Here is a 25,893-nt window from a genome sequence, read left to right as displayed (position 1 = left end):
CTTGCACAGAATATCTAGATAATAAGAAATAAATGTAATGTTTGAAATTGTGACATAAAAATAACATAAATAACATAAAGGTCACACAATATACAACACACGTGGGAGAGCTAAAATTTATTCAAGAATTTCTAAATTATTACAATTGCAATCTGCACTAGCACCTTTTCGAGCGATTTGGCATCACGGCCGCGTCATCGCGCGAGCGAGGCTGATGATGGAATCTAGCTGGCTTTGGCTTTGAGGGCTGCACACAGTCGCACTCGGATGGCAGAATAAGTTATTGATTTGCCATAGAGCTGACCGGAGGAGTTGTCGTCTCGCGTTAGACGTATATCTGGTGAAGTGCAGAAAAACGGGAAAAGTAGTGATTTTTCGTTAGGAGTTCGATCGCGGAAAAATGAACATCTACTGTCAGTGAGTATCGAGTAGGAAAATCCTCCCCCAGAAAAGAAGCGCTGGGTTTGGTCTTCGGGTCGTGACGCGAGACGGTTTTTTTTTCGGAGAAAATCTCTGGGGCGGATGCTTGACCGTCACCACCGTTTCGGAATCGGAATCCCAAGGCTGCGGTAGCCTCAGAGGTCAGCTGGAGGAATCCCCTAATAATTGTGTTATCGCACAGGCTCTATGAAGAAAAAGGAGAAGAGGGGCGATAAGTTTTACGTGTGATTAGTGATTCGGTTTTACGGTGGAGAAAATTTTCTGCTGGAAGCAGCAGGAGGAGGAGCTCGGTTGTGATTCGTGCCAAAATTCAGCTCCGATAGAAGAAGAAAAAGTGCATGTTTTACGCGTCTCGTTGTTCGGAGAAATTTTACACAAGAAGCAAAAATCGATCCTCCGGTTGGAATGTGAAAATTTCGCAAAATTCCTCAGTGCTGTTCTAATCAAAATATATTCCCTTCCCCCCATTCTCCAGGAGGAAGAATTTTTCTTCCTTGTAGGTGGAAGCTACCCTATATAAAATTCGATAGGGCAGAGAAAAAATCCAATAAAAAGAGTAGTGTATTAGTTTTGCATGGTGTGGTGGAGAAGAAAGTGTGAAAGAAAGCAGCACTAGCGAAAAAAAAGTTTAGTTTCACTTCCCTTCGATGAGAAGGTGAATCAAAGGAAAGGCAAAAAATAGATATATATCAAACAGTGGCGGAACGACTGGCTGACTGACTGACCGACCGGACCGAGAAACGATTGACGGAACGGGACGGAAGAACCATACCGTATTCATCATATTTTGGATCCGGAGGCTGAGTGGCTAGAATAGGCCAGTGGACGACGACAGAATGGCCTCCGGCGATACGATTGCGGCGATTGACTCGATCGACGTGGAGTCGGCGCTGTCCACCAAGAACTCGGAATACACGACCAGCAGCAGTAACTACAACAAGGATCAGCTGGTGCTGATGCAGGAGCAGGATGAATACGGTGAGTAACGCAAGGTTGGGTGCAAAGCTATAGGGAACTCGTTTGACAGAGAAGAATGATGTTTGGATGGTTATTCCAGGAAGGATGGATATATGCATCCGAGGTCCAATGTTTAATTATTATATTTGGTGATCTGATACCATGCAGAGAAGGAGGGTAACTAGGTTGGTTTTGGTGGAAAAAGAAACGCCTAAACTGATGCTTAAATTGGGTGGATACTGAAACGTTGAAGATGATCTTTTAGGTCTGGATTTATGCGAAGGAAAGTACCCTGGCCTTGGGAATATATTTTCCAGGGAGCGATGAGTTTTGATGATTAATCGCTGTTGTTAGTAGTTTTGATTAGATGTTGGGTGAATTTCAAAGCAATGGCAACCTTTTTATTACAAAATTTAGATTTTATCTTCTGACCTAAAGATACTGGTTAAACTGCTGCATAGTACGGCTGCCACTCATTAAAATTACTTTCACTTCGGGAACATATAATTTCAAGCTTACGAGAAGATTACAAACTGAGGGTGGGTTAGGAGCACAATAAGACCCTTGAATGTGCAATGTGGGGTAGAAATTGGGAATGCCATTAACGGTTTGTAATCTTCTACGAGGTTTGCGAGACTCAACAGGACGCGTGCACCGGGTTGCGGATAGGAGCAAAGGGCGATCAGTAGCATCCACTTAAATAATAAGACAAAATACCGTTCTTTGACTAGGTGATGTTATTTGATCTCCTATGGTGTTGTAGTACTATAAAGTATGTCACTCTCTGGGAATTCTAGCCTTGATATTAATTTTTCACTTAATAAATAGAATAAAATAATCATGTTTAATGAACACAAAACACCTCCACTGCAGTAAAAAATCTGATACCATCAATTTTCTATATTTGACAAGGTTTTGAAGAAAATCAATGAGTGAAAGACCTACTTATTAAATAAGTCACATCAGCTAAGTCCATACTTATACAAATGTTACGTCATAGGGTCATGGCGAACATTTGGTATGTATGATAATAGTTCTCGATTACTTTGATGTCATGCACGCATGGGCGTAGGCAGAGGGGGTAATGGCAATGCCTTTTATTAAGTGTTAAAAATCAATATTACCAATATAAGGGAGGGGAGCGCTCCTGATAAAAAATGGCTACGCCCATGTCCATCGGCCTCTTAAAAGTGCATGTAATTATGAAACACGTCAAAACTAGAAAAACAGGAACAAAAAAAATGACCCGATTTTGTCAACCTAAAATTCATCGAGGGGCTGACAAAGTCGGGTCCTTACTGTACCACACAAATGACATGATTGACTACAACAACTACATTCAACAATGGCTTTGCTACTTGTTTCACTTCATGAGTAGATATTTTTAATTTAACATCTCTCATGTCGTCATTCTAAGTTTATTTCCCAAATTTGGTGGTTTTATCAGTGGATTTCATATTTTTTCTAAATATTGGTTTACCTTACATGTTAAAATTACTATTTCAACATTAAATTGCTTTGATCGTGGGTTTTAAAATAGTCAATAGAATTGTTCGACCTACGGATTCATTGCATTTTGCAGCATTTTAGGCATTATTCTGTCAAGTCTATCCCATTCACCTAACACCCAATCCAATCCAATTTTCCTTCCCCCCATGGCGCTTGCGTGGTCAGCATAGACTATTCAGCCATTACCCCTCCTATCATCGGCTTTGGATTGACTTGCGCTCTTATTGCCCCACCAAACGCTTGAAAATGAAAAATGAAATGATAGTCGAACAGCTTAATGTCATTATTCACAGCATATATGCTGATCATGGTGGTATATAAGAACTTTGACGAGATGCTCAAAAACCTAGATAACGGATGCAATAAATTTTGGAAAATTAGCAGATGCCTCCGGAATCACGTAACACAGTCCACCGCTTAAAGTGAATGGAAAGTGAATAGTCAGCTCCACTCAAAGGATATTCGTGACTTCCTTAGTTACTGCACACATCAACTCGCTTGAAGGAGATGCACAGACTACATCCCAAGTGAACAGTACTATTGAAACTGTTAAACATGGTGAATGTACTTTGGATCCGAGTATTCCAGCCAGGCCAAAAGAAATCATGTCGATAATTCGTTCGATAAAGACCAGAAAAACTCCTGGCTTGGATGGTATCAAAAATGTAGTTCTCAAACACCTTCCGAGAAAAGCACTCGTGGCTTTCACGGAGATCCTTGATGTATGTTTCAGGGCAACTTATTTTCCTGTCGTATGGAAGCATGCCTCTGTGATTGCAATTCCAAAACCAAACATATACATTACGTGTCCGGGAAACTATCGGCCAATCAGCCTCTTGAGTAGCCTGAGTAAATTCCTAGAAAGATTGATACTGAGTAGACTGAACCGACACATTGAAACCAACGCAGCTATACCACATCAACAGTTTGGACATTCGACGATTCACCAACTGGTGAGAATCATATAAGAAATCAAACGGAACTTCAGCATCGGACAATCTTCTGGTATGGTTCTTCTTGATATTGAAAAAGCCTACGACTCGGTATGGAGGAGGCCGTAGTCTTCAAGCTTTATAAAACTAACCGCCTTCTTTACTTGGTTGATATCATTCATTCGTTCCTGTCTGATAGAAAATTCCAAGTAGTGGTCAACGGTTCTAGGTCCACCACACACTCTATACCATTTGGCGTTCCTCAAGGATCAGTCCTCAGTCCAGCTTTATACAACATTTTTACTTCCGATACGCTGATGGTAGACGGAGTAGTGTATGCCTTTTTTGCGGATGACACGGCATTCTTAGCTGCCGACAAGGATCCAACTGAAATTGTTGCGAAACTTTAACATGCGCAGAACATCCTGGAAGAATACCAGCGCAAATGACGATTGAAAATCAATGGTTTTAAACTCGACAAAAACTCTTCTTCATATATATTCTTACATGAAATACTCACCGAAACGTAGGAAAGTAGATGAACAAGGCGTTTCCGCTGCTTTTTTAGACTGAAAGAGCCGAAAACCGTTCAAAAATTCATCAAGGTTATGTCTATAATAAATGTTAATATCAACATGAAAACTTTGGAGCATTGTTTTTGAAAACCATGTTTTTTCGCGTGTTTACCAACTATATGGGACAAAATGAGCCACCCAACATGGCATTATCTTATTCAATTTTATTTGAATCAATGCAAATAAGCACTTATGATAAACAGTACAATTTTTAAAAATAAATTGCATTAGCTCTGCTCGAAATTATTGATTCTAACGGCATTTGTTTGACAACAGATAACAGACCACGTAATTCTAGTAAGAAATTGCGACACTTGGTTCAACCTATTTTTCAGCAAAATGTTTCACTTGTGAATCCAATATGCAGTAGAAAAACAATCTAGTATATCTCTTATTAATGTTCGAATTCTCTGAGCAGAATCTCCATAGAGAAACTTAAAAGTAGATGGAGTACCGTGTACCTTTTAATTCCGCTCCTAAATGCTTATCTCTGACAGATACGCGTATTTCGACTACCACTTGCAGTCTTCTTCAGTGTCAGTTACTCGTATCCACTATCAGTTACTCGTATCCACTAGTAATCTAGTATATCTTGACAATTCATTTTTATGTTCAAACCGTTTCTTATGCAAAAAATTAGGTGACTCATTCTGTCCCGCATCTTTACTTTTTTTTTATAATAATCTGTTTTCCAAAAATTTTGTTCATGAACATATCTAATTTCGCGCACGAGATTGTTCAGTAGTATCAGAAGCTTCAAAAGATTGGTAAAATGCGCCAAAATAATAAATATAATAATTGTCTTAAAGGCTTAATTGAAAACTGGTAAAATTATAAGCTTTTCATGACAAAGGACAAATTTGTAAATTTTTGTGAATATTTCGAGTGTTAAAACAAATATTTCTGCAGTTTTTATTGTGGTAACTATCTGATACATCCTCTATTAAAAGATCATAATTTTACTGAACATTGAAACACTGTTTTTGAGGTCAAATCCGGGATTGCTCATACTGCTCGTGTGTTCATATTGCCTCCATTGCCCCTAGTAACACTTTTCCAGATCAATTTTTACCATGAGGACTGAGTTTTATTATTTTGAATTTGCGATGCCAAGACGAATAACGAGCTACTTAGCCTCAAAAGGATAATCACTTTTCAGTTACAATGCTCGTTCGACTTAGGCAACATTGATTTGTTAAATTTTGGTAATTACCTACCTTGATACCTTGATGGCTACAGCGTAGCATCACGCCATTGCCGGGCGTATTGTAGAGCTCCATCTTCGTCGGTCTTGGGCGAAACTTCTCCAGTTGCCCCGAACGTTTAGGGTCGCCAGGTCCTCTTCCACTCGTGGTCTTCCCCGAAGCCGCCGACCTCTACCTGGTTCCCTGCTGAATATTATTTTCGCAATTTATTCTTCCGACATTCGCACTAAGTGACCAGCCCACTGAAGTCTGCCGTATTTTACACGATTGATAATATTCGCATCTTTGTACACTTGATACAACTCGTGATTCATGCGTCTGCGCCATACACCATTTTCGAGTTTCCCACCGAGTATTGTCCGCAGCACTTTACGCTCGAAAACACCGAGAGCTTTCCGGTCTGACTCTTTCAACGTCCACGCTTCGTGCCCGTAGAGAGCCACCGGAAGAATCAATGTTTTATACAGGGCGAATTTAGTTTCGGTTTGCAAGCTGCGGGACCTAAGCTGGTTACGTAGTCCGTAAAAGGCCCTATTCGCAGCCGCAACACGTCTTTTCACTTCGCGGGAAACGTCGTTGTCACATGTCACAAGTGTTCCAAGGTAAACAAATTCTTCAACAACTTCAAACACATCCCCATCAAACACTACCTCAGCACTTACACCACCATGCCTGACTCTATCTCTACCTGCAACCATGCACTTCGTCTTGGTAGAATTGATGGTCAGGCCTATCCTCGCTGTCTCCCTCTTCAGAGGCACGAAGGCCTCTTCCACTGACCTGCGATCGATTCCAATCAGGTCTATATCGTCCGCAAAGCCAAGGAGCATGTGCGACCTTGTGATAATAGTGCCATTTCTTTGCACGCCAGATCTCCTAATAGCACCCTCAAGTGCAATGTTGAACAGTAAATTCGAAAGTGCGTCTCCCTGCTTCAATCCGTCTAACGTCACGAACGAGGTTGACACCTCGTCTGCGATCCGAACACTTGATTTCGAACCATCCAGCGTAGCACGTATCAGCCTAATTAGTTTCGCCGGAAAAAAATTTTGGTAATTATTGTCAACAATTTCTACAAGTTAATCAAAACTAAGCTTTTAAGATGACTTTGTAATTTATTTTACCTAAAATTTTGAAAGAGTGAAAACCCCTTTTTAGTCATTTCTTGAAGAAATCTTTCCTAAAACAAAACATCTTTATCTTTTTAATACGTTATAATATATGTCTTATTAACTAAAGGCTCACACGGGTTGAACCTTAACAAAGCCAGAATCTTGACAAATCCAAAATAGGCATTCAAATGGAAAATCATTTTGAGAGATGGTTCAATCTTCAAATCTTAAAAGGAAAAAAATTAGGGCAGATAAAAAAATCAAACACCCTATGATATCTCATATAACTAATTATACAATAATTTAATAGCAGGAAGAAATTTACTTCCAAGGATATCACGAACAGATGAAGGATGAGTATGATATAAAGTTTTCGAACCATTTATAAATTTTGCTTCTAGGTACAGCATATCTGGAGCATACAAACACTATATGATCAATATCTTCATAAAATTCCCATAATCACATGAATTGGTATCCTTTATATTATGTGATGATGAAATTGAGTCCCCCAGTACCGGACACTTAAGCCACTAAATTCATAATTCGAAAAATATTGATTTTATGGGCTCGTGTTACCCATTTATGATAAATATTATCATTTTTATAGTGTACAAAAATAAATTTGAAAATTTAAATATGAATTTTGACACTGCATTTTGATGATGAATTTTAGTACCAAATTGATCGATCTCGAAAGGTGGCACCCAATACCGGACACGATCTGGAAATGCCTCGAATTCTGTAAATTTGAACATCATTGAATGTGTACACTATAGGAATAGTTTATAATTACCAATTCAATGCATTTGCAACATTTACAAGAATAATTTGAGTTTTTCTTAGTTTGCAAGATGCTTATCAAAAACCTCTTTCATATATGATGAAAAATAGCACATTTTACGATGATGTTCTGAATGTTCATTCTTCTTAGTTTTATTGCATGTTTGATACCATGATCGACGGAACCCATGAAAAATGAAGGTATTCTGAGACAATGATGCAATAATTACAAAGATATCATATAACAAATCATGCTGTCCGAAACTGAGGGACAGGAGGTGCTTAACCAAAATTGTAATCTGTTCATATTCAGTTAAATTATGGTACAAAATACATTCATACTATCAAATTAGGATTACGTTCGATCATGCTTACGGGATCCAAAGTATTTTTTCATATTCAAAATATTTACTTATTTAGCTCAAAATTAAGTAGATACGTCAATTTTTTAAAGATTTTCAAACTTTTCTACTTTTTAAAAAAGGCATGCATATTTTAAGGATGTGTTATTCTACGCAAACATTAGTCTACATAAAAGCTTTCTTTTCTACTAATACACCATCTTGATTGGACCATGATTTCTCAATGCTTCGACTTTGTCCGGTATTGGGTGTTGTCCGGCACTGGGGGATCTCCCCCTATGATATAAAGTTTTCGAACCATTTATAAATTTTGCTTCTAGGTACAGCATATCTGGAGCATACAAACACTATATGATCAATATCTTCATAAAATTCCCATAATCACATGAATTGGTATCCTTTATATTCACTCGATATAAAAAGCTATTACATATGTAATGATTTGATATTATTCTTGAGAATGTACAAATAAAATTTCTGTTATGTTTTTGAACCAAGGAAAGTTACTAACATAAGTACAAATGGAATGACACCAACGTCCTTTATCACTTAAATCCCAAAAACCTTGCCAATTATCCAAGCATTTGTTTTTAGTTTTTGAATGATACCCAAGTAACCACAAGCATTATACCATTGCATTAATTTGGTCGAAAGTCAACATATTTTGCATTAATAATGTTATCATGCATTTATTCAATTATTGTCAAGCAATGATGCATTTGATTAACATTGAAAATGCTTTGTAGCATTATTTTAATATAGTATTATGCTAAGCGTTTAGAGTGAATATACAGTTATGCTGTCATACAAGATTACATAACCTCATTAAACGCACTCGAATCTGTAATAAATAAGTAAGACGATCGAGCACGTTCGCACTCGCTCATTACGTTATGTAGGATATGGAATAGGATATGGAATAATGAAATGACTTTCTTTCAACTCGAACTCCCATTTAATGATCTAAGGATATATGTATTCATTCAGAATTGTTGTGTTTTATCTATGAGACTCTTTTATTCATAAGGAGCGAGAGGAAATGTCGATCAATTTCTCTCCCCTGAAATCTGTTTAATACGCTAGGGCTTTGTTTTGTGGGTTAAGTTCTGTTATTTCCTTTACAAGAAAGAATGGTGATCAAATTATTTCTATTGATGTTTCATTTGGTGAGGAAAGGACACACAGTGGCTTCGTTTATAAGGAACTTTTATCCTACCTTATTACATTAGCAGCTTTAGCACAGGACATCAACGCGCCAGGCATCCAGCACACCATCATCCTAGTTGTGGGTTCGAATCCTGATTCCAAAAAAAAAAAACATTAAGCTGGTAAAGAAAACCATTGAAAGGTAGTCAATGGATTCATTGTTTTGTTTATTTTTAACGCAAGCCCTAAACATATATTATTTTAAGCAAATATACATCATGAACCCTAAATATACAAACATAAATGCTTTAGTAGGGCTTGTGCATTAAAACTGCTTTACCAAGTATTGCATTAATTTGGTTGTTGTGGGGCCCTTTCCCACTTATAAAGCTCTTAAAGGTTATGTCACTTTAAAACAAAATCTGATATAGAGCAAACATAAAGTATTCATATATAGCTTCGTGGTTACTTAGGTATTCACTAGCAATAATAGTTCTATTGTAAATACTTCCACGAGTAACACTTAATTTAGCCAAAGTATCAGCTGGTTCATTTTCATATATATTACAATGTGCTGGAACCCATACAAATTTATTTTAAAATCCTTGAGTATATAATTCATACAAAATATTTTTAAGTTCCAAAATCATGTAATGAGTTTTTAAATTCAGTTGTATAGAATTCAAAGCAAACTATCAGTACACATTATAAATCAATTTGGAGTAAGGGATCTAATCAAGTTACATACAAAATATAAAGCACTTAGTTCAGCTGTATATCTTGAACACGAATTTTTCAATTTGAAAATAAAAATGAGCCAAGAGATGATTAAACACTCCAAAACCAGCTACAACTTGTATCGAAGATCCATCAGTAAAATATAATTGATCATTGTTAATGCCATCAAATTTTCGTTTAAATAGTAATTTCGCTAAACGAGGGTGTTCCAGCTTTGGAAATTATTTCACTTCTTTCTATAAATAATAAACAATAAGAGGTTGAAAAGTAGGGGGGGTCTGTAGCCTTGAGGTTACGCTTTCGCTTCATAAGCGGAAGGTCATGGGTTCGATTCCCAGCACCTCCACAAAAAACCCGTTCAGACACCGTGCTTTGGGGGAGCACATCCATCCTCCGTCAGTATCAGATGGTGACTGAGACAAACTGACCCTCTTCGCAGGCAGCTAGCCTCACTAACAGCAGAGCTCTCTCCTACCTGGTCAGTGTGAGAGTAAAAGAGTAGGAGAGAGTGAAACTAGATGTAAATATAGATAAGTTGAAAATAGATCTGTATCGGTAAAGAAGCTACAAGATCAACTGAGTCCGGCACAGTAGTGGCCACGAGCACGGAGTGCCTTAAAAAAAAGAGGTTGAAAAGTATGAATATTTATTTTATAATTTTGAAAACCAATGGTTGAAACTGGCGTTATCAATTCAGTGGAACATTAAACGAAAGCATTTAATATTTTACTGGTAGGATTGATTTCATATAATGATTTTAAAGTATCAATGATTGGATTTAAAATTTGCAATTAAATTTTTGGAATTAAATTTTAAGTGGGTCAACACCATCAACTCCAATCATGTATGAGTAGCTTCAAACAAATTTTTAAACATCGAAATTGATTTTTTTTTCAAGTTTTAAACATCTATATTTTAAGACTGAATTATTAGTTGTTTTATAAAGAATTATCAAATCAGAAAGATGTACTCCCCACCATGTACCAGTAATCATTCGAAGAAAGTTCATTCGTTATGAACAATTTTTTTTGAATTTATAAAATTTAACTTTCCCAATTTAATTTCGAATCAAAGCATATAGGGGAAAGTTGGGCAGTTTGGCCGCCTTATGAAAAAGTCGATAAAAGTGCTGAAAATATTATGGAAACTTTGGGTTTTTGCGTGATTTCCAACAATTCTTAGATCAATACATTAGATCTGTATGATTTCCGTTGTCTTATAAAATTCCCAAATGAATGAGAGGTTTTTCAAAATTTGTAATATTTTGAGTCGATTTTTAACCGATGGGGTAAAATGAGCACCCTATTTTTGGTTGTAAAATTATTTCATATAATTTAAAAAATCAACTATTTTTATCACTACACTTGAAAGTTATTAGTGTTTATAAACACTCCGCGCAAAAAGATTGAATTTTAAAAATCATTTGAACAGTTAAATTTTAACATTCTAAAATGATGAACTTTGAAAAAGCCATTCGGGGCAATATGGGCAGTTTTTTTTAACTTAATTTAATTCTTTTTTTTGTTAGCTTTGGGGTTGCATGTTATTTTAGATGAAATTTCAAGAATTTATGCAGTTTTCAAAGGGGGCTCATTCCACCCCATTGGCCATACCGCCCCGACTACCCCTACCAAGATATTTAACAGGGTGGCCACCGAACCGGGAAAAACGGGAAAAGCGGGAAAAAGACGGGAATTTGAATCCATCGGGAAAATGACGGGAAAAACCGGGAATTTGAGATGGTCACCGGGAAAATTATTTTGAAAAAACATCTTCAAGCTATAAATCTATAAATCATCAAAAATAAGTTGTAGAAAGTTGATATGGTTGATCATATTGCCATTAAGCGTCATCTTGGACAAATAACTTTTAAATTCTCTTGTTGAAACAGTCTAGTTTGCTACACTCAAGTTAATTGGTAATGTTTTTTATCTCTTACTATCAGGGCTTATTTTTTTTTCTTTATCTTATTTGGGTCAAAGTTTTGAATCAGATATTAAAACTTCTTGCATCAAGTAACATATTGGATTCATTATTTTCTTTAGTTACTTAAGTTTAGTGTGGCTTTGTTTCATCCTCATCTTAAACTTATTAGCTTTAGTGAACTCTTCATTTTTACGCACTTAGAATAAAATGCCGAATCTCGGCTTTCGGAAACCGAGTACCGCACAGCCGAGCGCTCGGCAGTCATCTCGGTTTGATAGTTTTAGCTGATTAACTCGGTTTCTGTGAAAGAATTTAGCTACCGTGTTAAACTGAGAATCTCGGCATCTCACAAACTGAAATCTCAGTAAAAATGAACAACAATTTTTATTGAGGCACTTTTGGCCGCAGAATATATTCTTAATTTATTTAGTTTACATTTGTGTTTTTAAGCAATGCTAACTTTGGGTTGCCCAAAAATCATAATTGAAAATAATTATCGACATGTCCTTAAAATTCGACTAATTATTCCATAATTACTTCCCGGCAGAAAACGAACGACTCTGTATACTAAATTACATAAAAAACAACAACTTTGAGCATACTTACAGAAGAGTTCGTACAATCTAACTTCCTCCAGACTTATAATTTCAGGCACTTGGTTAATTGTAGAAACTTTTCCACGATATTTTCACTACTTTTCTACGTTTGCACAAAACCGATGCACTTTTCCGAATGTAAATGAAAACAAGATGGCAGATGGTAAAACAAAATACTGAGAATCTCGGTAAACTTAGATGGAAACCGATATATCAGCATTCGAGCCAACTGAGTTCGGTGAAAACGTTGTTAACGTTGGTGCTCGGCTTACAATATTGCCGAGATACGGGTAAAATGTAGAGCTAACCGAGATTTCAGTTTCAGGAGCTGCCGAATCTCGGTTAAAATTATTTTTTAGCTTGGTTTTCAGTAAGATGGGCAGAAGCCGAGTTGATTCAGCATTCAAAAATGCCGAGCTCGCGAACAAAATTTAAGTGTGTATGAAGAAAAAATGTAAGATTGAAAATTGAAATACTTTAAACAGGGTAATAAGGAACAAAAAGGGCATATCTAGACATGTAATGGAATGCTGTTTGTATGTCACGAGTTGGCTTGAGTACGGGACGACTGATTTGAATTATTCTTTCACTTTTGTTTTCTTTAGGGTCTCCGACGTGTTTGAGTGGAAAAATATTTTTGGGAAAAAAAGCAAATTTGACATTACTTTTTTTACGACTCGAGTCGAGTCTAGTACACGACACTGAAGACGGCCTTACAGTTGAGGTCGAAATACGCGTATCTGTCAAAGGATACAAACTCTAGTGGAATTAAATGGTATAGTACTAAATTCGGTTTTTTCATCTACTTATAGGTATTCTACTAAACAGCTCGAAGATTTATTATCTATTTAACTTTGTTTTTTATTTTTTCTGTTCGGAACATAAACCACTGCGACCAATATTTGATCTATTGTAGTATATCCCGTGTCCTTTGTTTAGTGCATGTCGTGTTACCTTATAACTATTGGGAAGTGATAAAGTATTCGGTTTTCTTACAGTTGTAATTCCTGACTTTATCGCAGGAGAGGATTCTGATTGATAGGTTCCGCTATTTATACCCTTTAAAGAATGTGGTGAGTACACTCTCCACAGGCTCGCCTCTTTATCAGTCAAAAACGGATTCCTTGATGAAGCCAAGAAATCACACCGATATAGTGTTTCAAAAGTCATATAATACTATCTTAATATGCGTGTTATAGCCCAAGGTTTAAGCCAAATATAAAATCATTTTGATTTCCTAGCTAAGAAAAAAATATACGGGTACCCCGTCTATGCGGAGTTAGGTATTAGAAGGCTAAGTAACCTGGTTATATTACAAGAGAATTGCGGGGCATCTTTATGTATACATTTTTTTTTTGCAAAAAAAGAACGAAAAAACATCCCTGGAACTGGTTGTTCAGTATGCGCTAAACTTATACACCTGATTTGTTGGTCCAGAAGAGCTCGATTTCGTGTAATTTCGAATAACCTTTACAGTGCTGAGTATCGACATCGAACATCCAAAATTTTGTATCTTCGCCATCGTTAGATTGATTTTGATGGAATATTAATGCTTAACTGATATTTATTTTTTTTTAATTAAGTAACTTGCATTTTCTCCATAATTTTCATTTAGAAATACCTTGATTGGGGTACCTCCTCAACAAATTTGAACTTTAATCTAGAACCATAATCGAATTGAAATTTTTTAATGCATTGATTATTCAAAACATATAGCTCATTTATGATTTTTCCTGAAAATTTCATCAAAATCAATCAAACGATGGCGAAGATACAGAATTTTGAAACTCTGATGTCGACACCTAGTACTATAAAGGTTAAACAAGTACAGTTGTGTTCAGAATAATAGTAGTGAAAGCCGATTCCAATACAAAATGCTCAACTTTGGCATGCTGTAACTTTGCTTCCATATTAGCAATCGGCATGAAATTTTGGTAGTGATACTCAATTTCATTATCAAAAGATTTGAAAATTTTTACACAACCGGCTAAAAAGTTAAGCACCAGGTCGCTCAATGAAACGAAATCGCTCAAAATAATAGTAGTTTTAATAATTAAAAATATCTGCTGTATTTTGAGTTTTTGAATTTTTCTTCATTCATCGTTTCATCCATTTCTACCCAAGCTATAAATGTATAAACAAGCCAATTTTTATAAAATTGTTGCTGAAAAAAAAATACAAAAGAAAAACTACTATTATTTTGAGCCATTTCACCTGGTGCTTAACTTTTTAGCCAGTAGTGTGATTTTTTTCAAATTTTGTGAAAATGAAATTGAGTAGGGGGAGATCCCCCAGTACCGGACACTTAAGCCACTAAATTCATAATTCGAAAAATATTGGTTTTATGTGCTCGTGTTACCCATTTATGATAAATATTATCATTTTTATAGTGTACAAAAATAAATTTGAAAATATAAGTATGAATTTTGACATTGCATTTTGATGATGTATTTTAGTACCAAATTGATCGATCTTGAAAGGTGGCACCCAATACCGGACACAATCTGGAAATGCCTCGAATTCTGTAAATTTGAACATCATTGAATGTGTTTACTTTAGGAATAGTATATAATTGGCAATTCAATGCATTTGCAACATTTACAAGAACAATTTGAGTATTTCATAGTTTGCAAGATGTCCATCAAAAACCTCTTTCTTATATGATGAAAAATAGCACATTTTACGATGTTGTTCTGAATGTTCATTTTTCTTAATTTTATTGCATGTTTGATACCATGATCGACGGAATCCATGAAAAATGAATGTATTTTGAGACACTCGTGCAATAATTACAAAGATATCATATAACAAATCAGGCTGTCCGAAACTGGGGGACAAGAGGTGCTTAAACAAAATTGTAATTTGTCCATATTTAGTCCAATTATGGTACAAAATTCATTCATACTATCAAATTAGGATTATGTTCGAATATGCTTGCGTGATCGTAAGTATTTTTTCATATTCAAAATAATTACTAAATAGGCTCAAAATTAAGGCAATACGTCATTTTTTTTGAAATTTTCAATCTTTTGTACTTTTTCAAAAAGGCATGCATATTTCAAGGATGTGTTTGTTATTCTACGCAAACATTAGTCTCCATAATAGCTTCCTTTACTACTAATACACCATCTTGATTGGACCATGATTTCTCAATTTTTCGACTTTGTCCGGTATTGGGTGCTGTCCGATACTGGGGGATCTCCCCCTATATTTGTAGTTCACTGCCAAAATTTCATGCCGATTGCTCTTAAGGAAACAAAGTTACAGCATGCCAAAGTAGAGCATTTTGTATGAAAATCGGCTTTCACTGCTATTATTATGAACACAACTGTACATTATATTATGGAAAGTTACCAATAAAATACTAGAAAGCATATGAGATTGTTACCATAGCCACGATCACCAAACACAATATAATATAGGTCAAGTTTCAGTTTTTTTTTTAATGTAAACCTTGGAATTACCATATATAATATTGATGTATTCGCTCTATAACGGTCAAATAATGCTCCAAATTTGCAATTACCATCTCGTCGCAAATAGAAACCCATAGGCAGCAAACAGTCTAATCATCCAATAAAGCACCAAACTGCTGAAAAATGAAATCGATGGAAAACTACTGGCGGCTTCGGCATTAATTTGCCTTTCGTGGAATTTGTCATCAAACAAACAAACAGCCGCGAAATAGATATTCGACCACCGAAAAAAAAAAATCAAACCGTCATTGTTCACTTGAGACTGAACGGAACCCAACTGGTTTCGTCAAACAAAGTCCAATCCGCAACTGCCAAATCATCTCTTTCGGATTTCTTCTTACCTTACTGTGCCAAAAAATATGGCCTTAGCCACAATCAAATCGAGCGATAACCGTCACGCCTGCTGAATGAAAAAAAAAAAATGCAAATGCCTACATATTTCACGGGAATTTCTTTCATCATCCATTCTTGCCTCTTCGACACGAGTGTTTTACATCACAACACAAATCAGAAGTCACTTTCTCCTGTTTCGCATTTTATAGCTACAACCGATGCCGCCTTAGTCACAGCAATTTCACTAATTTGTCGTTGTTTTCTTTTGTCAAATTACAGGAAAATTCATCAAGGATACTCCCGGCAAGCAAGTGCTCTCCGATGGCGTAAGTGTTCCGAAAGGCGCAGCCCTTATTCTTCCTTCCTGCTTAGGTTTATTCGTCCGTTTGGGCGCAAGTGGTGGACACATTTTCCGTTTCTGCTTGACATTTGGCCTCACACAGCGTTTATGTGATTGGCAGGGATGCCGTGATGCCGACCCAATCGGTTATGTAGGTGGATCAAAGAGAATGACACGAAAGGGGACACGTTGAAGTGGGTAGAAGATGGTCCAAATTTACACATCACGTGTTGCAGTTCCACAGGCGACTGGTCAGAACAAAGACGGTTTAAACTTGAAGTTTCCACATAAAGAAATGGATTTGGGTTTCAACTGGATCTCGATTCGAAGCTAAATGGAAGTAAATTCCTTCTCAATGTTCATCACGATTCGTAACATCCTCAGGGATTTAAAACTAGGACACAATTATATGACGACGTGATTATGTGCACACCGCGTGCTGCAGTAATCGATTCATTGAAACGAAAAATCGTTCACTTCCTTCCATTAGGATAATAGAACATTGCGATTGCCAGCACGCTTTCTGTGACGCGCTTCCACACAAAGAAGCAAGCAACAATCTCATCCGATGCCACGTAAACTAACCTTCTCCGTAGATTAATAGTAATGACCCAGCAGAGAAGCTTAATCACGACCGAGTGTGAGGAGCACGTTATTGTTTCGATCAAAGCTAGTTAGCAGCTGTACGAGCGCCTTTCTAACAATTTTGTCTTGTTTGGAGGCGGTGTACAACGAACCAAAATAACCACACACTTAGATTAAATTACTGGGGTCGGTAAAATTTTACTGGGTTTTGGAACTACCGAAAAAGTCAGTAAAATGAAAACTGTCGCCACGCGTAATTGAAAAGCAAATTCCACCATGTTTTATTTTTTATCGATATATGATATAAAAAGAAAGCTCTCTGCAAAATTTCAGTGAAAAATCTCTGTTTTTCGATTTTTGACAATTATTTTTAGTTTACTGACTTTTTCGGTAATTCCAAAACCCAGTTATTTTTACCGAACAGATTGAGTGTGCAACGCACCTCATTGTTTAGGATATTAGGGTAAAATGGTTTCAAATGCCACTTAATGATTTTTTTGTTCACTCGTAATAAGATCCACATTTAAAGCCAATCGAAGAGCTACCACCATGAACACATTTAGCTAATTTAGGCTGTTATAGGATTTCAAATCGTGTTGAAAAGTTGGAATGAGGAGGTTCAAAATGACCGAATGGATGGGTCTACCCATCCCACTTAGTATGAAGAACAACGAGTTATAAACCCAGCTCCTCCATGGATACCGGAAAATTCAAGGAAAATCTGTGTGTTTATTGGCAAAAAATACATATTGAATCGTTCTAGGAATTATTCAATGAATCAAGCCATTTTACACCATCGGTGCATATTGAGCCATACTCCCCTATATGAGGAGGTTCCGTTTCTTCATCGCCACACACACGCATACTTCCGCTGGGCCGTCGTAGTCGCCGTTGGAGCCGGAACCGGCGTGGCTGTTGATTCATTAATATGTTTGGCTGGATATTCAACCAACCTGTTTGTCATAGTCAGTGAACTTTTACACCACCATACCGGTGGTACCCAAAACGCGCCCGACAGGTGAAAGAAACTAGCGACGCGACGACGTCTTTTGCGGCATCAGCGCATTCGTCAACCTTGCGTCGTGCCAGAAATAAGCAGAATCAACAAACGCCGAAACTTCTTTGGATAAGTAGATTGTTGCTAGCTGGCTGACTGACTCCGAATTGCAGCCGCACACTCTCGGGACAGCTGAGTCAAGTTCGAGTGCTTGATTCGTTTAATTTGTGCCGTACGGTGTTGCGCGCTAGAAGGTTATCGTACTTTGTGCAGCACTGATGGAACGGTCTCCTCGGTTCAAAGACGTTTCGGAGAGTTTCTGTGTGGCAGAAATCCCTACAAGGCTACGCGATGGCAATAGGCGACGAGCGTGTGCCGTTATTGCGGGGGCCAAACCAAAGAACTAATTTGCGCGGTTTCTGCCGGTGGTGGCATAGCTAGCAGCACGATGAAAATCACGACAAGGTTTTCCTCCCGTTTTGTTGGCCAGTCATTAGAGTTTGGAGGGAGGAAACTTTCAATGTTGATTGATGATAGAAAAAAGGGGAGTATATTAGTGGTTGTCTCTGTTACATTACCAGGCTAGTTTTTTTTTTTCTAACGTTAGAATTACGTTTATTATGATTTTCACATTATTTTATAAATTTTCATTTTTAGATAGATATATAAGATAGATATATAGATATATAAGACATTTTCAGGAAAAATTCTTATTTTTTTCGCAGGTGCTTCCATGAAATCCGCTAGTAATTCATCTAAGAACTTTTTATAGATACATCTCTGGATTCACTCAGATTTTTTTAATGATCAGAACATTCAATTTGGGCTATTAACTCCACCGGCTGAAAGTCTCGATAGAAAGATAATATAAACTCTAATATGTTAGAACTTGTATTTATGTAATTTTTTTCTAAGTTAAAATATATCTTACTATTTTTCAGAGGCTAAGGAAATTATCACCAGCAAAAGAATATAACTAGGGTCTTAACATCTATCTAGAAAAAAACACATAACAATATTCTAGAAATGCAAACAAGTCTGTCAAAAAACCTGCTTGATATCCATTGAGGAGCTCATCAGAGAACTACCAAGGATTTCAACAGTATCAACAAAAAAATATTCCTATGATTTTGTTATTTTTTTTTTTATTTTTATTCGTCAGTAATAACTTCAGAAATACGCTAAGGTCATGATGTCAGGTATCTTTTACTATTCTCATTAGAAATCAGTTGAAGTTCTCGGCATTAATTTCATAAAATGTTTATTACCAGAGATGGAAAAAATAACCGCTAGCGACTAACATCACAGTATTTGAATGGTACAAGAGGGCTGTCACTCTTGTAGAAGCATTATTTCAACACCTCACTAAGTGCGTGTGGTAAGGATATATGGAGCATCCGATGCACTGTTAGTCGCTGGACAACCCGTTTGTCGGATCTTGTAACAAGTCGCGATTAACATGAATCATAACGCGTTCACGGCCTTGCCCGATTGACTTTTGGATCGAAAATGGAATACATGGATCGCGGATTGGAAGCGTAAAAACCCTCCAACAGTTAGGACTTGGTTTGCGAACAATTGATCGTTAGGACACATGCCGAGCGATCCATTTCTCGCGGAGCAGAGTTTGTTGTAGGACATGGTGACTAATAGTTTATCGTTGTTACTATGCTCGCATGAAAAAGACAACTGCGATGCATAATTGATTTTGTCATGATCACTAGATTTCCATCCTTGAATTACAGTCAAGCAATCCTAAATATCTACCCGATTTCCATCAAAATAAGAAATTTCCCGATTCTTCCTGAGATTTACTAATTACTGTGAATTCATCAATGTATGTTTTCCATAACGCATTCTGAGATTTCTAACGCCAATTTCACCAGCAATCGATTAGGTTAAAGGATTAGTTCAAGTTTTTTTTCTAGCACATTCTGTAGGTACTTTTCTGCAGAAATTCATCGTAAAAGATGAATGTAACAGGCATTTTTTTTAATTTCATGGACTTCACCCAGAGAACCAGTAGTTCAAGCATTGATTCTTCCTTTAACTACGCCAAAAGCTTAGTTTTGGCAACTTGTAATCAGAAGACACCGTGTGTTTGTTTGACAAATTGAGACATGAAGACAAGAAATACGCGTTCTAGTGAGACTCGAACTCACGACTCCGTGTACGCTAGACCGGCGCTTTAACCAACTAAGCTACACAACACCTTATGATTCTGCGGAATAGAAAGCCAAACTGAATCCGAGTACTAACTATAAACACATCTCTTTTCGCAAATCCATGTCTCTTTCGGACTTAAATGCCAAACCCCCAACACGCTCACGTTTGTATCACTCGAAAGCAAGTGAGAGCGAATTGTTTATGGATGCTGAGTTCTTACGCTCTACAGCCGCATACCTATAAGCCGAACACTTGCCGGCACGAAATTCAGTATGCGTTGAGCTCTCAGTGCGATCGCACGCTCTACGAAACTATTTAGCTTCCTCCTGATTTTATTGTACAAATTTCTGGAAGAATTCTTAAATTCTTCCAAAGCCTACCCTAGGGCTGTTGTTAAGCCAATTTTCTGGAACCTTATATAACGTGAAGACTTTTGCTCACATAATTTCAAAATTTTGATTAAACTTTAGCCACCCACTTCTTTTTGTTTATAAATATATCCAAAGATACCTTCAGACTTGTAGAAATTGTTCCATATATTAGGACCAGAAATTCTTCCAAAAAGGTCAGTGTGCAGGATTTCCAGATGTATCGACAGGAAAGGCAAGAAACGAAATACCTAATCAAAAAAAAAAAAAAAAAAAATAGAATGGATACTAGTAAATGTTCTCGCGTATCTCGCAAAAGAGGTTATTGTGAAGTTCTTCCATGAATTCTTACAGATTTTTTATGGAATTCATTAAACAATTTCTGCTAAAATGATTTTTTTTTAGTTTTTTCTGAACAATTTCTAGCACAAATGTTGAAATTTCTGTCCGAATTATCGGAGAATTAGTCTACGAAACCAAAAATCTGTTAAGAAATTCACCAAGGATATCTCAAGGCGTATTCAGAGTAATGTCCGTCATAAATCTTAGGTTAAGAATTATACCTAGTTTCTAACCTATCATAACAGGTTGGGTGACAAAACATCGAAAGAAAAAACGGCGGATGCCAAATCGTCGAAAGGAAATGTGGAAGGGACGAAACGTCGAAAGGACAAAACCTCGAAATGGGAATATAGGAAGGAAAGGAAAATTTCTAGGAAGAATGATGCTCTTCCGAAAGAATAAAAAACTCACTATGTGCAAACGAGGTAGATGCGAAAAAATAGATCTAGAGAACAATTCCAAATCACTGTTAAAATTTCGCTGATTTCGACGCTTTGTACCTTTCGACGTTTTGGGATTCGACGTTTTGGCATCTGACGTTTTGTATTTCGACAATTTTGTCCCTTAATCATCATTACAAGAGATGGTCTGACATCCGGTTTTTCAATGATGTGGCATCATATTTTCGGCGCGGTAAATGGCTGGGCTTGGCGTACCATTGGTACCTCGTGTACCTGCAGGAATAAAATAGACCCCTTTGTGCGGTCCTTAGCCTCTTGCCCAGCAACTCCTATCCCTACCTCCTCGTGGTACTGGCCGGGGTACGAGTAACCTTGGGGAAGATCGGGTAACCAACCCCCGGTGGGAACTTTGGTCGTATGCTGACAGGGAAGGGGGGGTTTGCTTTTGCAAACCTGGAGCGTCTGTACTCCACGTTAGGAGCGACTCACAACAGTGTCTGTTCCCCATGTCAGGGGCGGCTGATCATCGTCCGAGTGCCAGAGAAGGACTCTAAGCTAAACTGCGCACTATGGCCCTCCGAACATTTAGGGGGAATGGTCCTCCGGAAATCTAGGGGGTTGGTGTCAGGCCCTGCAAGCCAACCGTAAAAACACATCAGCACAGGAACGTCAACGAGAGAATACGGACCGGAACAATCGGCAAAGACCACAGCGACGAAAATGGACTAGCGATTGGAAACTCGGTACGTGGAACTGCAAATCTCTCAACTTCATTGGAAGTACTCGCATACTCTCCGATGTACTGAAGACCCACGGTTTCGACATCGTAGCGCTGCAGGAGGTGTGCTGGACAGGAGCATTGGTGCGAACGTTTAGAGGTAATCATATCATCTACCAGAGCTGCGGCAACACACGCGAGCTGGGAACAGCTTTCATAGTGATGGGTAATATACAAAGGCGCGTGATCGGGTGGTGGCCGATCAATGAACGAATGTGCAAGTTAAGAATCAAAGGCCGATTCTTTAACTTCAGCATAATCAACGTGCATAGCCCACACTCCGGAAGCACTGATGATGACAAGGACGCATTTTACGCGCAGCTCGAACGCGAGTACGACCGCTGCCCAAGCCACGACGTCAAGATCATCATAGGAGATTTGAACGCTCAGGTTGGCCAGGAGGAGGAGTTCAGACCGAAGCACCTATTTCCAGCACAACCTCCCGTATCGGTACACCTGGAGATCACCTCAGCAGACAGAATCGCAAATCGACCACGTTTTGATCGATGGACGGCACTTCTCCGACATAACCGACGTCAGAACCTATCGTGGCGCCAACATTGACTCCGACCACTACCAGGTGATGGTGAAACTGCGCCCAAAACTATCCGTCATCAACAATGTACGGTACCGACGCCCGCCCCGGTACAATCTCGAGCGGCTGAAACAACCGGATGTCGCCAATGCGTACGCGCAGCATCTTGAGGCAGCGTTGCCGGATGAGGGCGAGCTCGATAGGGCCCTTCTTGAGGACTGCTGGAGGACAGTCAAAGCAGCCATTAACGACGCTGCCGAAAGCGTTGTCGGATATGTGGAACGGAGCTCAAGAAACGATTGGTTCGACGAGGAGTGCCAGGAGGTTTTAGAGGAGAAGAATGCAGTGCGGGCTGCAATGCTGCAGCATGGTACGCGGCAAAACGTGGAACGATACAGACTGAAGCGGAAACAGCAAACCCGCCTATTCCGGGACAAAAAGCGCCGCCTGGAAGAGGTGGAATGCCAAGAGATGGAGTTGCTGTACCGTTCTCAAGAAACGCGGAAGTTCTATCAGAAGCTCAACACATCCCGCAAAGGCTTCGTGCCGCGAGCTGAGATGTGCCGGGATAAGGATGGGAGCATCTTGACGGACGGACGCGAGGTGATCGAAAGGTGGAAGCAGCACTACGATGAACACCTGAATGGCGCAGAGAACACAGGCACAGAAGGTCAGGACAGCGAAGGCGATGGCTACGTCAGCACAGCGGACAGTGGAAATCAACCAGCTCCCACGATGGGGGAAGTTAAGGATGCCATTCAACAGCTCAAGAACAACAAAGCCGATGGCAAGGATGGTATCGGAGCCGAACTCATCAAGATGGGCCCGGACAGGTTGGCCGCTTGTCTGCATCGGCTGATAGTCAGAATCTGGGAAACGGAACAGCTACCGGAGGAGTGGAAGCAAGGCGTTATATGCCCTATCTACAAAAAGGGCGACAAACTGGAGTGTGAAAATTATCGTGCTATCACCATCCTAAACGCCGCCTATAAAGTGCTATCCCAGATTCTCTTCCGTCGTCTATCACCTATAGCAAACGAGTTCGTGGGAAGTTATCAAGCAGGTTTCATCGACGGCCGCTCGACAACGGACCAGATCTTTTCCGTGCGGCAAATCCTCCAGAAATGCCGTGAGTACCAGGTCCCTACGCACCATTTGTTCATCGATTTCAAGGCGGCATACGATAGTATCGACCGCATAGAGCTATGGAAAATCATGGACGAGAACAGCTTTCCCGGGAAGCTCACAAGATTGATCAGAGCAACGATGGACGGTGTGCAAAACTGCGTGAAGATCTCGGGCAAACACTCCAGTTCGTTCGAGTCTCGGCGGGGACTACGACAGGGCGACGGACTTTCGTGCCTGTTGTTCAATATTGCGCTTGAAGGTGTCATGCGGAGAGCCGGACTTAACAGTCGAGGCACGATTTTTACGAGATCCGGACAATTTGTTTGCTTCGCGGACGACATGGATATTATTGGGAGAAAATTTGAAACGGTGGCAGATTTGTTCACCCGCCTGAAACGCGAAGCAACAAGAGTCGGGCTAATGGTGAATGCGTCGAAAACAAAGTACATGCTGGTTGGCGGAACTGAGCGCGACAGGGCCCGCCTAGGAAGCAGTGTTACGATAGACGGGGATACCTTCGAGGTGGTGGACGAGTTCGTCTACCTTGGATCCTTCCTGACGGCTGACAACAATGTTAGTCGGGAAATACGAAGGCGCATCATCAGCGGAAGTCGTGCCTACTATGAGCTCCAGAAGAAACTGCGGTCAAGAAAGATTCACCCCCGCACCAAATGCACGATGTACAAAACGCTCATAAGACCGGTAGTCCTCTATGGGCATGAGGCGTGGACTATGCTCGAGGAGGACTTGCAAGCTCTTGGGGTTTTCGAACGCCGAGTGCTAAGGACGATCTTCGGCGGCGTGCAGGAGAACGGCGTGTGGCGGCGAAGGATGAACCACGAGCTCGCTCAACTCTACGGCGAACCCAGTATCGTGAATGTAGCTAAAGCTGGAAGGATACGCTGGGCAGGGCATGTTGCAAGAATGCCGGACAACAACCCTGTAAAGATGGTGTTCGCCACGAATCCGGTCGGAACAAGAAGGCGTGGGGTGCAGCGAGCTAGGTGGATGGACCAGGTACACCAGGACCTGGAGAGCGTGGGTCACAGTCGAGGATGGAGAGAAGCGGCCATGAACCGAGGGAATTGGCGAAATATTGTTGGCGAGGCTTTATCAAGATAATTGATGTAAAGCCAAATAAGTAAGTAAGTAAGGCATCATATTTTCAGAAAATTCGGCATATTACAAGCGATCCTTATTGTTTGGATTTGTTGTATTTTGTTGATAGCTTACCACTTCGAAGCTCTCGTGAAGGATACGGCAATTATTGGGATTTCTGGAGCCCTTCTTTAAATAGAAAAACATATGGAATTTTTTAACTCCTCTTCTTCAAAGCAGACTTTCTTAGATATTAACACATCCACCTCCTGAAAAGTCTACGTAAAATTTAAAGAATTTTAACAAAAAAGTAATTGTAGTTATCAATATGGTTTTTCATATTCTTGAGATGAATCTTAAGGTTTTCATAAGGATTTTATAGGGCAACTACCATTAGAATTCTCAAATCAGATCCCTATATCCCAGACAACCAGAAATCGCATGAAAGTTCACGTTATAACTCGTTTATTCATACTTATTACATCAAACCCGCAAAACACCGTGGATGAACTCGTCAGATTGATGAGTTTCCTCGCATAAAACACTGCTTTTCTGAGTTCATTTGTACATTTTGTTTCGGCGCGTACACTCGTACAAAGTGAGTCGAATCAATCTGTAGCAGCTGTCAAATCATCATTTGTTATAATAAGTTGAGTCGCATAAGATCACAGGTTAGTTCGGTAGAATATTTATACACTCGCATTGTATGTTGTTAATCATCACATAATATATGCACGCAAATCGTCTCCACTTTTGTACGTAGAAGGCCTTTTCGCGACATCTTATAAGTGAAATGTTGCACATACAAAGCCTCCAGGTGATTTTGTTATACGTATATTTTGGTTGTCTGGGATCTAATTGAGACTTTCCTAAAGCTTAGTTTCAGAAGCCCTTAGCTGTTATTTTCAAACTGAAGTAATCAATTTCCTCCTATAGTATCTTACTATTCAAGTCACTAAATTTCTCCTACATTCACAAGTTTGCCACAGAGCTGCCGCATTAAGACACATTTTTCAATGTTGAAAGTTTTAGGTAGGTGATATTCGAATATTTTATGTATGTTA

General features: G+C 38.8%; 1 protein-coding gene across 21 annotated transcripts in view; it reads left to right on the top strand.

The window, feature by feature from the left end:
- The first annotated feature begins 219 nt into the window (after nucleotides 1-219).
- The window catches only part of LOC5566784 (phosphatidylinositol 4-phosphate 5-kinase type-1 alpha), a 163,949-nt gene continuing 138,275 nt past the window's right edge, over nucleotides 220-25,893 (top strand). For 11 of the 21 annotated variants that reach the window (XR_002500869.1, XM_021847182.1, XM_021847178.1 and 8 more), the window contains exons 1-2: nucleotides 227-1,419; nucleotides 16,371-16,417. Coding sequence is in view for 20 of the 21 variants with exons in the window: in XM_021847182.1 (XP_021702874.1) it covers nucleotides 1,278-1,419; nucleotides 16,371-16,417 (189 nt within the window). In the remaining variant the exon portion in view is untranslated. Of the gene's footprint in view, nucleotides 1,420-16,370; nucleotides 16,418-25,893 lie in introns of all 21 variants that reach the window. The other 10 variants (XM_021847170.1, XM_021847184.1, XM_021847174.1 and 7 more) reach the window with 7 other exon arrangements.

This window comes from Aedes aegypti, chromosome 2 (genome assembly GCF_002204515.2).
Source record: "Aedes aegypti strain LVP_AGWG chromosome 2, AaegL5.0 Primary Assembly, whole genome shotgun sequence".
Classification (NCBI taxonomy): domain Eukaryota; kingdom Metazoa; phylum Arthropoda; class Insecta; order Diptera; family Culicidae; genus Aedes; species Aedes aegypti.
This window is presented reverse-complemented; position numbering and strand designations above follow the sequence as displayed.